Source organism: Temnothorax curvispinosus, unplaced genomic scaffold, assembly GCF_003070985.1.
Source record: "Temnothorax curvispinosus isolate PA1 unplaced genomic scaffold, ASM307098v1 QBEX01010811.1, whole genome shotgun sequence".
Classification (NCBI taxonomy): Eukaryota; Metazoa; Arthropoda; class Insecta; order Hymenoptera; family Formicidae; genus Temnothorax; species Temnothorax curvispinosus.
The window spans coordinates 1-14,850 of NW_020220591.1; the positions used below are offsets into that span (position 1 = coordinate 1).

The 14,850-nt window shown below is 33.6% G+C and overlaps 1 protein-coding gene across 1 annotated transcript in view; it reads right to left on the bottom strand.

Moving 5' to 3' along the window:
• Nucleotides 1–1,248: 1,248 nt before the first annotated feature.
• The window catches only part of LOC112460810, a 27,848-nt gene continuing 14,246 nt past the window's right edge, over nt 1,249–14,850 (bottom strand). The window contains exons 2-3 of the mRNA XM_025025696.1: nt 6,558–7,749; nt 1,249–3,242 (exon numbers count right to left, since the gene is read on the bottom strand). Coding sequence (XP_024881464.1) covers nt 3,225–3,242; nt 6,558–7,712 — 1,173 coding nt within the window. The 5' untranslated portion in view covers nt 7,713–7,749 and the 3' untranslated portion in view covers nt 1,249–3,224. The remainder of the gene's footprint in view (nt 3,243–6,557; nt 7,750–14,850) is intronic.

Genomic DNA, 14,850 nt, shown 5'->3' on the forward strand with positions numbered 1-14,850 from the left:
ATATTCGTGACCACCAAACGATTCCGCGTCGATTGAGCCCTATCAAAGTCAATTTTGGTGATAAATACAATTGTTCCGACTACGGCATTATGCGCATACGGTTTTTTCTATTTTCTGGAAAAGCGGTTGACCACCAAACGTTTTACCGGTGATATTCGTGACCACCAAACGATTCCGCGTCGAATGAGCTATAAAAAAGTTAAATTGGTTGAAAAATAAAAATTGTCCGGCTAACTTCACACCGGAAATTTCATTTTTATTTTACAGGAAAACGACTAACCACCAAACGATCGGACTAGACTACCAAAGACCACCAAACGACCACCAATCGATTCCAATTAATGAAAGTTCGATACGTTGAAGTTGTCCGGCCAACTTCATAGAGGTCTTGTAAAGACGTATTCTGTATACGCGCTCCGTTATTGGCTAAATATTTTCTGCAATAATTTAAAAAGTAAGCTTCGGACAAAATTTTCGTAGAGAAAAAATCGTCTCAGAATTATTTCAAGAATACGTCTTTACAAGGACGCGGGGTTGTTCAGAATCACCCTGTATATACCTAATTTACCTAAATAGAAATCTTCCTCCTGACCGATAAGTCTATCGACCTATTTCGAAATACGCGCGCGATATCGAAACTGGCGATACCTGCGCCGCCAGCGTCGAAAAAATGAAAGTGACATTTCTCTAATAATCATAATAATATTGAGACGTCGGCGTTAAGAGGAAGTATCTTAAAAATAAGTTTTCACATTTGGACTTTGCGTCGCAATATCTCCGCTCGTAGGGCACGTAGCGGAATATTATAAGAGAAACCCCCCCCTAATTGGACCGCAAGCTATCGATCGAGATCTCAACATCTCGGGTACTCGCAACCCGTCGCGTCGCGTAAAAGAGTCACGGTCGGTCTCGCTCCGCGTGTACTTGGCACGGGACACTACCGTGTCTCTTGATATAAATGGGTTAAGTCACGAAATCCTCACTATTCTTTATTATACTATAATTGGTAAAATATATGTATTAGGAATTTTATCAGTCAAAATATTTGCATTTTACTTTAAATATTAGAGATTAAATCAATGTACAACGGCTTTAATGTGCACTGAGTGCGCACCATTTCTACCAATGAAAAACGCTATTAGGTAAAGTGTGCTGTGTGGGTCCGTTCACATCTTAGCCGTAATATAATTATCTATTATATTAATACGATGTTTACGGAGGAAAATAGATCATTCAACGTTTTATAGATAACGTTGTAAATAAATCTATATTTATTATTATCAATTGTTTCGATACATAATAACTCAATTGACCAGATTTAACGATTAAAAACCTACCTCGTATTTAGCGCAGTAATGTTCTACGACTCTAAATTCATTCTACAATACGTAAAAATAAGATGTCACCTTTGGTCCCGTTGATAGAAACTTACAGTTAATTGCGAAAATTAGGACTTATTAGTAGTCAATATCAAACCTCCATTATAATAGTACCGATATCGAGCCATCCAACAATTAACTTTGGTGTTTAATATTTTCTATCTTTATAAAATTTATTTTAGTATACATTGTACCAAAGCTAGAATCGAACGGTTCTACCGAACTGAGAAGAAACAATCTAATTTTGTCTCCCTCTTTTTTCTTCCTGCATTAATGAATGAGCAACATCAAGTTGATGACTATTCAAGTAAATAAAATAAAAGTTACACATCTTCTACAATTAAGCAAATGTCGAACATATCTTAAATAGTATGTACATCTTCTGTTCTGTAGCGAGTTTTGGTTATCGCAGCGGTTATCTTTTGTACATCATATTTACACGCAATCAACGTGACGCTATTATCGGATTTTAATCGGTCTAGTTAATATTATCGAGAATACATATCCCAACCAAAAATATATAAGATATAACGAATCATTGCAATCTCAATGATTAATATCGCGAAAATAAATTTCTTGCTTTTGTCACATTAAATACTGAAAGCAAAAAAATAACAAATACTTTTCTTTTGGTATCTTAGTAATTATATGTAAGAATATATAAATTAGGAATATTTAATCTTCTTATGTAACTTATTAGCGGCATAAATCAGCGAATAAATAAGTACTTGAAGTAATTGTTGAATACTTTTGTATTAACCCTAGAATACTATTACAAAGCAAAGATAAGTTAATAATTATATTAACATTAGCATTGCAAATGTGTGACATGTGGATATTTTCTCTCCTTTCTAAGTTGAATTGCACTATATAATATTGTTTACATTACAAATAGTATATTGTACAACTAGTGGGAAAAGTGGTCGATTCTGAATGAGTGTGAAGTTGGTCGCACGAGCGAAGCGAGCGCGAAAAGCGACCCATTTTACGCTTGCGTTAGGAAAAATAGTATGAACAACTCGTGGAAAGAAGAGTGGTCGAGCCCAAATGAGTGCGACCAACTTCACACTCATTTAGAATCGACCACTTTTCCCACTAGTTGTACAATATACTATTTTACATGACTTATGTTTTCACTATTTAGACATAAAATTTCCATTTTTTAGATAAAAATACTGCGATAACACAAGATTTTCACTCTTGTCAGCTTTGAAGGTCTGATCAGTTAAATTCTAATGTTAAACATTAGTAATGTTTGTATATATATAAAATATAAAGCAAATGTATAGTAATAAAAAATAGTACACGGAAAAAACGATATGGTTGCCACAGCCAGAAAATAGAAACATTTGGCGCAGTCATATCTGCGGTTGTCACACCCACATTGATGGATCACTATACACCTATATATGATTGGGACAACCATAGAGAATTGATACCAGCGCTGGCGCATGGCGCGGTGGTGCGGCAATTATAATATAGTAAAGACATCACATCAATTTGGGTGTGACAACCATCAGATATGGCTGCGCCAAATGTTATTATTTATTTAGCTATGGCAAACCATATCATTTTTCCGTGTACGAACCGAATTTCTTAACACATATCCCAAAAAGTCTTTTAATATTCTAAGGTTAAACAAATTTTTTCTCAAACCTATTTGCATTAGATTTTTTTAAACAAAAAGATTTTTGAAATATAATTCTTATATTTTTAATAATATAAAAACAAAAACAAATGATATAGAACTAAATATGACGGAAGAAATAGAAAAAAACTTGTCAATCTTGAAGCATCGCTGCAAAAAATTTTAGCTCAGATTGCTCTATGAGTGGCTACACGCAATTAGTATCTCTCTGTAGTCTGCAACAAAAAAAAATTATTTTTCTAATTTAATTAATTCCATAATAATCATATTTTATTCTTAAAAGAAGTTTATAAACATGATATATGTTAGAATTTCTACTAAATTTTATTACAATAAATAGAAATGACGCAAATAAATAATTTATATAAAAAATATTTATTTGTAAAAAATGTATATCAACGTTAAAAATTAAAATTTTAATTATAATATTAATATTAATTACTCAATTAGTAAAAATATAATATTGTGTGATCTTAACTATATAGCGTTTTATATTAAACACGATAAAATTATTTTTATTACAATATTATATAATCTCAAAGTTATAATTAATGAGACTGAAACTAGAACGCTATAGTTTTATAGTTTTATAAATAATAAAACCAAAGTAATGTAGGTGATAAATTTAAGTTGTACATGCAATATAACTACATAAAAATGATAAAAATGTGGAATTTTAAAACAAACAAATTAAAAAAAAAAAACATATTTTAAAAGTCTCGAGTGTATTTATCTTCTGTAATTCTTATGTCGAATTGAACTCAACACAATACATCACGGTATAGTCTGTTGCATAATTCTTCAAGCATTCAAATCTGGTGTACGCGATTACAATCGGTGTACTATATTTTTGGGATCTTCATAGATTCCTCCGAATAATAAAAGTTTTTTATATGTGACTTCCTATTAGACGAAATTGGGGATGAAATAATTGATTTTTGCTCAATTGCAAGAAATAATTTTAACTGCTTAATAATCTTAAAAGTTTACTGAATATTTTTTAAATTGTTTCTATCTTAACATCTTTAGCCTTATTATTATTTTAGTTTATTTTCTATTTTATATTTCAATTATAATCGCGAAGCAACCTGAATGTTTATATGATTGCATTGTTGCGAAACCATAACTATCAAAAGAAATAAATTTTGATGTCTATATACGTACATATAAATATACAGAATGTAACAAACCGTCCGTATCAGGCATTTTTTAAAAAATGCGCTTTTTCTTGGAAAATGTTCTATACAAAAGTTGTTTTAAGGGAGACAAATAATGGTAAAATCAATTTTCGAAAAAATCAATTTTTTAAGGTCACATAAAGGTCATCGCCACTTTTTTAAATGGAATTGTATGATTTTTTTACATAATATGATTCTTCTAATTATTCTACGTATAAAAGTATTAAGGTAGAGTTACCAAAAAATTAATAGTTTACGAGATATTTTATACTTTATTCTGACATTACATTTGGACATAAAATATAAAATATCTCGTAACTTTTGTATGGAACATTTTCCAAGAAAGTGCGCATTAAAAAAAAAAACGCTTGATACGGGCTATCTACTGTTACATCCTGTATATTAATTGGCCTATCTGTATCTCCTATTACAGTATAATATAACGTGTATATTTTAATTTATTCCCCTATGATGTTTCGTGGTAATAATATTTTAGTGGAAAGAATTGTTATTATAATGACAGTAATTATACTATCAATTCAAAAGTGTGACACTTTATTACAAGAGTAGACTTCACGATACAACCGATACACGTTGTGCCGTACTGTAATTTATACACCGTGCTTATACCACCGTTCGCCATATTTTATGTAGAAAAAAAGATACCATATAACGGTGATAATCCGATATTTGCATGTAACAAATTGTACATAACCTAGACATAATACATAAAATACAGTTGCTATATAACATGATATATTTAAGTTGTGTTGCTGTTATACTGTTATAATCACGGTAAACAATAAAACAATATAACAATTTTAAAACAGAATTATATTGCAGTTATAAAAAAATATAAACAACCTCAACGTCAAGGGGATCCTATATAGTGGCAGTAATTACCGACATTTAGTTAAAAGCAAACCACTTTTAATTGGCTTTACGGAATTGCAAAATGTTTGTTCAGAATTAAAGTACGCACAAAAATGTAGGAGGCTAGTGTCGGTTTTACATCAAGAACAAAAAAAAAAAAATTAAAAATTTGGGCACATAGAGCTGTCACTGACGACAATATTTGCTTATACAAAAATACTGCAGTTCATATATACAAAATGAAATACTAGCCTCTAGGGAAAACATTGAAGAACAAAATATCGTTCAATTACAACTACGATAGAAGTCTAGAAAAAAAGTGTCATGCTTTTAATTTTTATACGTGCAAAAGCACATGCAGGTTGATAGTGTAAGCAGTATTGCGTGTAGCGAGAGATGGTGCAGCGATCGAACAAGGACAGATTACTATAGTTATACAAGGACAGATATAGAGAAAACAGGATTAAAAATGTTGACATTATCGACATCGAGAGGAAGTTCGGCCTTCGCTATAGGATTCCCTTAAAAATGTATAATATTTGTTATATTACGTGTTACTCTTATATTACTCAGCAGTTATATTCTGTATATTTGCTGGGAAACTTTTTTCTATTTCCGTTAATTTTCACAGTTTTCGAAATGTTTGCCTGGAGCAATTAAAATAGGATATCCTGTATACAGGGTGCCCAGAATTCGGGGATACGGAGTGATTGTCTGTGCCAAAGAAACAATTTTTTAAATAAGAGCAATTTGAAGCTAACGAATGAGCGCGCTCTAAGTTACGCATGACTCAGGAGCGGCACGCGCACGGCGTGCATGGCGCGTGAGCGTATACGCTGTTCTTTACTATTTCGCTAAAGATTTAATCAGAACTATGCACGATATCTAAAGCTGGATCTACAATAGAAAGGTACAGGCAACAGGAACAGGGAATAACACAGGCAATAAATTTTCAACTTATCAGAAGCCATGTACACTGCTGTAACATTGATACACGGCTTCCGATCGGCCTAAAAAGGGCCGATTAAATATTTTAAAGCATTTGATCAAAATTCAGACCTTCCATTTGCACATATTTGCTCTGCGGATAAGATTTTATTAAGTACATTGGTACCATTTTCGGTATAATGATTGGATCAAAATTATTCATGTATTATCTAATCTACTTATTTTACTTTCAGTTGTTGTTTTAGTGATATCAATTAGAAAATGTTCTTATATTATATGAGTGCTCACGCGCCACGCACGCCGTGCGCGTGCCATCCCTGAATCTGTGTAATTTAGAACGCTCATTCGTTAGCTTCAAATTGATCTTATTTAAAAAGTAGTGTTTAGACGCAATTTTGCCAGAGGAAAAAGTTATTTCTTTTGGCACAGACAATCACGTTCTGCACTCCGTATCTGCGAATTTTGGGACAACTGTATATTCCAAAGAACAACTTCCAATGAGTGCTTTACATCTCATCCTAATATACTTACATTTTTTAATTTTTTATGTCCGCCGAAGTTCCGAATAGACTCCAATAGCATATCCCTAGGATCTAATTGGACCGATATTGTTTTGGGTCCCACGTTGGCGTTCTTCAGCATCACCCCTGTTATCACCGGCATTGTTTGAGGTTTAGAAAACTGTACATTCTTGTTAAAGCTATCAACCATCGATAGTCCGTTGTGACTCATTTGATTATTATTTATCTTAGAATCAGCAGTAGTGTGTATCTTGAATCCTTTTACAACCGGCATCGGTGGATTAATCTTTATAGCATTGTTGATGTTACACCTGAGGGACATTTCACTTTGTAATCCAAGATTCTGGCTCGTCTCATTTACGCCTATGACGGATGTGAATTTTTTTAGCCGTGGGTTTGGTTGTATGCCTTGCGTCTCGGGCTGATTTTTAAATGAGAAGTTGTTTTGGTTGGTTACCTTTGTAAACCAGGCATAACCGTTTTCTTTAACGTTCGAGTTTGTGATTCTATCTATCTCGCTCTGCTGCACATTGCGATAATCCTCTGAAGATTTATTAATATTTGAGCGTTTAGGTTTCTGCTTAAAATTTCCATACTGGCCGAATGTCTTTGTTAATTCTTTGAAATTCATCGATGTAGTGTCGACTTCGTTCTCATCTTCGCTTTTTAGTATTTCTTTCGTTTTAACAGAAGTTTTCTTCAGCTCGACCCCCATCACGACGGGTCTATCTTTGTTTTTCGTCAAATTGGATGCCGTGTTAACTCGATTTGATAATTTGAAATTCGACGCTGTCATATGTGCCATTAATTTTTTTGCGATTAATTCATCGGGATTTTCATTTGTCAAAGAATCAATGTTGAATTTGTGCTTAGTGACGTTATTCTTACCAGTGCTGCTATAGGTATAGTTCGTAATATCTTTTTCATTTTTTATGCTATTAATATTAACAATGGTTTTACTGTCATTAGTCGTATTGCTTCTTCCCAACGTGTAATCAGTGTCCGTTTTGATTTGGACGTTGACACTGGGTCTTTCCGACCAACTGCCCAGACTGATCGCAGGTGGACCGGTATAAACGTAACGTTTTGTGCTTTCCTCTTTTACCGATGGCTCGCATTCCGAATTTAAAGATCCTCGAGATTCGTGTGGCGCAACTGCATTCATTCTGAGCAAATATTCATTAGATTCGGCCTCATATCTGCTAAAAAATTATTTCATTGTTACAAAACATGCAAAATAAAAATATGTAACTATACCTATGTATATATTTATTTGTATAATATATTAAAATTGTGGAGAGCTAAATAATCATAAAGTAAAATTGATACATTTAAAATAAAATACTAATTTTGCAAGAAAATTAATTTAAAAAAAATTAGAATACCCGGGTCGATAGATTTTTTGTTCCATTAACATTATCTTGCTATCACCATTTTGTGACTTATTGTTAGAAAAAAAATTTTCACGATTTTTAATCATTTTTAAAATTAAACATGTTGAAAAAATAACGAAAGAACTTGATGACATTTGAGATGTTTTAACTCTCTGTCCTTCAGAAGGTTTTAGCCGTCGCTCGTTGTTTATTAAAAAGTTATGAACAAATATAACTGAGAAATATAACAGTTTGTATCAGTACTATAGAGGAAGTAATTTGCTAATATGTGTGTACAGATAGTACACATGAAGGCGGGGGTGGATGGAGATATATGGACCTCGGTTCGCGTGGAAAGTTGAAAAACTCGAATCATACGATGACCATAGACCTTGTTTTATCCTGTAAGCAGGGGTGGAGTGGACCTCGCTTTGCGTGGATGGTTCTCTGGACAGCATTTTGTATTTTGGTATTTTCCATGAAAAGCGAGATTCATCCCACCCTATGCACCCCACCCCTGCTTATAAGGCGAAACGAGGTCTATCATTGTACAGTTGAGGTTTTCAACTTTTCACGCAAACCAACGCCACCCCCACCCACCCCTGCCTGTGAGGGAGGGGCTACCGTATGTGTACTATATTATATCAGCAAATTACTTCCTTTAGCATTGACACAAACTTGTATATTTATCAAACTTTTTTTGTTCATAACTTTTAAATAAGCAATGACCGACGATTAAGTTATAAGGAAAAGTTACTTATAGAGTCATGCTTTTGACAACATATGTCAAGGTCAATATTATTGGAGGTGCCCCCTCTTATCTTCATTTTTACTCTTTTCTATGCCAACTATTCTCTGCGACTTTCCTTCGTTCATACATATATTATTTCCACATAATATTAGTCGTTTATGCCTTTCAATATTCAAAATAATTACTATATTTTTGAAACTTCTTTTGTTAATAATTAAATTTTGAATAAAGAACGAGCGACGGCTAAAACCTTCCGAAGATTCAGAAGGGTGACTCCTATAATATATGTGAAGGAAAAGGTCATTGAGGGGAGGTTCGTAAGAGTAAGTATTTTGCATTAATTTGCAATTATTTTGCAATTTTTCAAAATTAAATTAAATTTATTTTTTGGGAATTTTGATCTGCCATATTGAATCAGCGATTTTTTGTATTTTTATTTTATATTCAAAATCAGCGACTCAATGACTGCGTTCGAAAACCACGCTCTTAGTGCAAGAACGTCGTTCTATCTTTATTACTTCTATCTTTATTACTTACAGAAAGTTGAACAAGGACAGAGTACGCTTAGAGAGCTAAGAACGTAGTTCTCGAATGCAGTCAATAAAACCTTGAATATCAAATTTAATGTAAATCTAACAACTTTTTGCGATTTTGGTTTTCATTATCTTGTATTTTAAAAATTTGTAAATTTTGACTTTGAATTCGAAATCAGTGATCCCAAAAACCGCTCTATAGTTTTAATATATCAAGTATAGATGAAATTTTGGTAATTATGCATATTAATACCCCACCTGCCAATGACCTTGACCTTGACATATGTTGTCAAGGTCACCCTCCTGAGTGACCTTCAGAAGTTTTTAGTCGGCGGTCGTTATTCGTTAAAAAGTTATTAACAAAAAAAGTTTGAAAAATATAGCAGTTATTTTGAGTATTGGATGGCATAAACGACTAATATTACGTTTTTTTTTTAAAGCATGCAGAGAATACTTCATTTCGCGAGAAAGTCGCTGCTTTACCAAAACACAACATTTAAAGCAGTAAATTGTTGATAAATTAAAGTCTTTTTTTTAAGCAGAGAATACTTTATTTCGCAAGAAAGTCGCTGCTTTATTACCAAAACCCAACATTTAAAGCAGTAAATTGTTGATAAATTGAAATCTTTTTGTTAAAACAGAGAATACTTTTAAGGATGTATCACTGGTACAATCTTAGACAAAAGTGCATGAAATTTGAAATACTTGAATATCTACGCCTAACGCATAGTAAATCTAGATGGAAGATACTCAAATGATAGTAGGAGTCTTATTTTTACTACTCCTTACAAAGGTATTTTTTACTTTACAAATGTTTTTTCCAGTATTATTTGCGATTTTTGTAATTTATGAGCCTAAACTTTTGGCAGTAAAAATGCCCTGATTTCAACTTTATAACGTCAAATTATTAATCAAATTAATAATTAATAATTAATTATTAATTAATAATTAATTATCATTAATTATTAATTTATTTCTTTAAAACGGTGTAGTGAAGACAATTGAAACTTGACAGATAGTTTCATCTATTCGTATGCTAGATGTACAAAAAAATTCAAAATATTGGTAGCGCTCCTTCAACATTTTTTTAGCTGTTTTATCTGTCAGAATCGTCTCTTCCCATAAAAATACGTGTAAAATCAGTGAAAATTAAAATCGTTATATCTCAGCAACCGTTTAGTGGATTCGTTTCTATTTTTTTTGTAGCACATCAGGAAGACTAAAAGAACATTCTCACAAATTTTTATCCACTTGGTAGCGCTTTGAAAATAGGTGCAATACATCCTTAAGTCAAAGATAGGTTTCGTTATTTAAATCACGAGGTAATACTTTGATTTTGATCACTATATTAAATATGTATATTTATTAAATATTTTTCATAAATTCGTAAGAATTTGGGCGAAATCGACGTAGTCGATGCGAGGAGCAATACCTCGATTTGGCATTGTGGAAACACATTATATTCACTACTTGGCGGATTTGTAAAAAAAAAAAAAAACACTTTTAACGAAAGAATTGATGCTTTTTTTCGTATTATGAGTAGAATGTATCTGCTGTAAAATTAATACACATAATAAACACTAATTAATTACGAGCACTGTCTAATTCATTATGTATATATATAAACAAGCTTGTAAAGCGCGCCACGAACCCATGTGACAACTCGTCTCGCGTGGAAAGTATATGCGTGAACTATTTCGACACATATATTAGTCATTTATGCCTTCCAATACTCACATATATTCAATATACAATTTATCAACAATTTACTGCTTTAAATGTTGTGTTTTGGTAAAGCAGCGACTTTCTCGGAAATAAAGTATTCTCTGCTTTAACAAAAAGACTTCAATTTATCAACAATTTACTACTTTAATGTTGTTTTGGTAAAGCAGCGACTTTTTCGCGAAATAAAATATTCTCTGTTTTAACAAAAAGACTTCAATTTATCAACAATTTACTGCTTTAAATGTTGTGTTTTGGTAAAGCAGTGACTTTCTCGCGAAATAAAGTATTCTCTGCTTTAACAAAAAACATAATATTAGTCGTTTATGTCTTCTAATACTCAAAGTAGCTGCTATATTTTCCAAACTTTTTTTGTTAATAACTTTTTAACGAATAACGACCGCCGGCTAAAAACTTCTGAAAATCACTCAGGAGGATGACCTTGACAACATATGTCAAGGTCAAGGTCATTGGCAGATGGGGTATTAATATGCATAATTACCGAAATTTTTACCATAGTATAGTATAATATTATATATATATAGAACAAAAATTGTACAGACTTTCAGCCGCCATATTGAATCACTTGTTGTAAATTTTGAAATTTTTATTAGACATAGATTTGGAATGAGCGATTATACTTATAGATATGACATTTTAAAGACATCAGAGTAGAAGAAATATATTTTTTTTTTTACAGAAAAGTGTATTTTTCTTCCGCCAATAATTGATTAACGAGAAAGACTTTATTTTATAATCGACTACAATTGACTATCATTGTCGTGACAATTCGACCATTGGTTTTGGTCGGATTAATTGTCAATTGACCGTTGACCTAAAAAAAAGTATTTCCATCTTATTGTTAGTATTATTTAGTCAACTTAATATATGTTATTGCAAAAAATATTACCATATGTCTCAGTGGACAAATAGGTTCGACGTCCTACACGGAATGAGGGAGGTTCCAGGTTTGAACCCTGGCTGAAGTAATATTTTTCGTAATTAGCGTGGTATCCGAATATTTGGTTTTTACAAGAAAATTCAATATAAAATCAATGTTCCCCACATTTCTGGGATGTAAGACTGTTTTGACGTAGAACAAGAGTATTAAGTTCCGGCTTATTGTACAACAAAAGAGAGAGAGAAGCTATTGACGCTTTTGCAATGCGTTTCAGACAAGGCTCCGCACATTGCAAATACGACGAGTTCCTCGCTAGGTTGATTGAACAATTTCTCCATGGGCTCTTAATACGTGAAATATGTGACAAGATCGTTGCATAAAAGCCATCTATTTTCACAGAAACATACGAAATTGCGCACACACTTGAAGTCACGCGCAACGTCAGCAATGAGGTTAAATTTGCCGGAGCAGGGACCACATCCGAAGCCGTGCATAAACTGGGATACGCACCCTCACAATTCAAGCGACAAAAGAAGGGCACACATCAAAAACCACAATCACACGAGCGTAACGAGCAAAGAAATCCGCGTTTTCAGCGACAAGGTGACAAACGGAATTCCGAGAAAAAGGAACGTACTGCGCAAGCTGCGGTGGATCACACGCTCGTGACAAGTGTAAGTTTTGTGATGCTGTGTATCATAACAATAAAAAAGGGCACATTGCCAAAATTTGTAGGTCAACGAAGTAAATTCTAGTCTTTGCGGAAACAACGGATCAGGTTGCAACTGACACTCAATCGGCGTCGCGGGTCGACATTATGCAACGTCTGGAAAAACTCAGTGAAATTAACAGTGATACTGCGTCTAAACGGATGCCGACATTAAAAATTGATAATCGAGATTTAAACATGGAATTAGATACAGGCGCGCCTTGCGGTATTGTGAGTAGAAAAACTAATTATTTTCAATTAAATCTAATTGCCTTATTCAAAACAGATAGACGTTTTGCTAGTTACACAGGGCACCACATCAGCTGCATCGGACGCCTACCCGTGGAAGTTACGATGGGTGCGACTTCACGGAAACTAGATCTTTATGTCATTGACGGTAATTTTGATTCTCTATTTGGCAGGGAATGAATCTTCCAATTTGCTCAAAATCAAATTCAACGAGCTTTTTGACACGTCAGATTTCATTCACACGATAATCACGACAACACCTGACCTCCGTGAAGAGCAACAAACTCGTTTAGATCAGTTCTTAAAGAATTATAAAGATTTATTTAGTAGGGGAGACCGGGGCTAAGCCAACACTATTTTTTCAAAGGCAATTTTTAATATTTAATTAAAATTTTTAGGCAAATTCAATGATATATATTTAAAGAGTGTTTCTTCAGGTACAAAATTGATTCAGGAAGTTTTGCTGTACGTCGCTTTGTTTTGCCGCCAGGAAAGGAAAAGTGACGCGAAGACAAATTTTCGAATTGAAAAATGACGGGGCAAACTCGACACCTCGCCGGGGCAAACTCAACACTTTGTTTGATCGACACAATTTGATCTGGAACTTATTTTTTTATTGTTTAAAAATAAAAATACATTGTTTATCAAATAAAAAGACATTGTGTATTAGAAACAAAAAATCGGAATAAAGTAAACAATTATTTAAAATAATGAGAAAAAAAAATTAAACTTTTAATTATCTTTTTCTGAACTGTCTGAAAATAGTTATTTGTGTAACAAGTGCGGGAAGTTGAGAATTGGACACGAGTGCGGAGTGGACGCACGAGCCGAAGGCGAGTGCGATCACCCGCACGAGTGTCCAATTCTCATCCCGCACGTGTTACACACCCTATTTTATATTACAAAGTGCGTGGAAAGTGGCCCATTATTGCGCGCGCGTCATCTGTGCGACGGATGGCCGATTCCATACACGAGTCAAAACAGTGCGGTAATGTAAACATTACCGCACTGTTTTGACTCGTGTATGGAATTGGCTATTTGTCACACAGATGGCGCGCGCGTAATGGGCCACTTTCCACGCACGTGTGATATAAACAATTTATACACGTAAACTCGCGATCAGATGTGCGCACACATTCGTCATGAGCCATACGGTTGCATAAGATGCATTGTTTGTTATTAGAAGCTAATGAAATGTTTTCCGAACACACGCAACAGATGTTCCTTAAATCGTCATCGGAATCGGACGAAACAGTGACCTTTTTTGCGATAATGTCATTTTAGGTTAGTGTCATCTTTGCCCCGATGGCGTCGTGTTGACTTAGCCCCGAACGTCGTTTTTTACTTTTGTTACTCCAAAAATATATAAATTTTGAAAATATGCAAAAATTATTATTGGATTCGTATAAAGCATCGAATTTCCCATCAAAATCACTTACCGGTAGATTCGCAAGAGTAAAGCTCGATGAAAGAGTAGACATTTTCGAGAGATCAGAAAAATTACTTTTCACTATCAAAAACACTTATGTCGCGTTAAAAATTACACTATAACTCAGAATGTTACCAAATTCCGTTGATAATACTGGCACATAAAGACGCATTTACAGTACCAAAGACAAGTTTCTACGATAGATTTAAATTGGCAAAAAGCCTAGTGTCAAGTTCGCCCCGCTGTCGGCTTAGCCCCGGTCTCCCCTACGGTACTAGGCAAACTGTCGGGACCACCAGTTTCTGTCCACTTCAAACCAGGAGCGACACCCGTTTTGCCCGAGCACGTAAAGCACCGTTGGCATTACGTGATGCATACGCCAAGGAAATCGACGCTAAAATAGCATCAGAATTCGGTTTTAACATTTTTTTTTTTATTAAGCGGTATCCATAATTAATGTAGAGAATCTAAGCCGATTTTTAATACTTTTTGAATTTAAAAAAAAACCTAATTTTGAGAAAGTTATAACTTGCCAAAGTTTCTTTGATGACGGCAACTTCAAAAGGTATGACGTCATTTTTTATATATAGTATGACGTCACAGTACACTTTCGTGTACTATATTTTCTTCAATTTT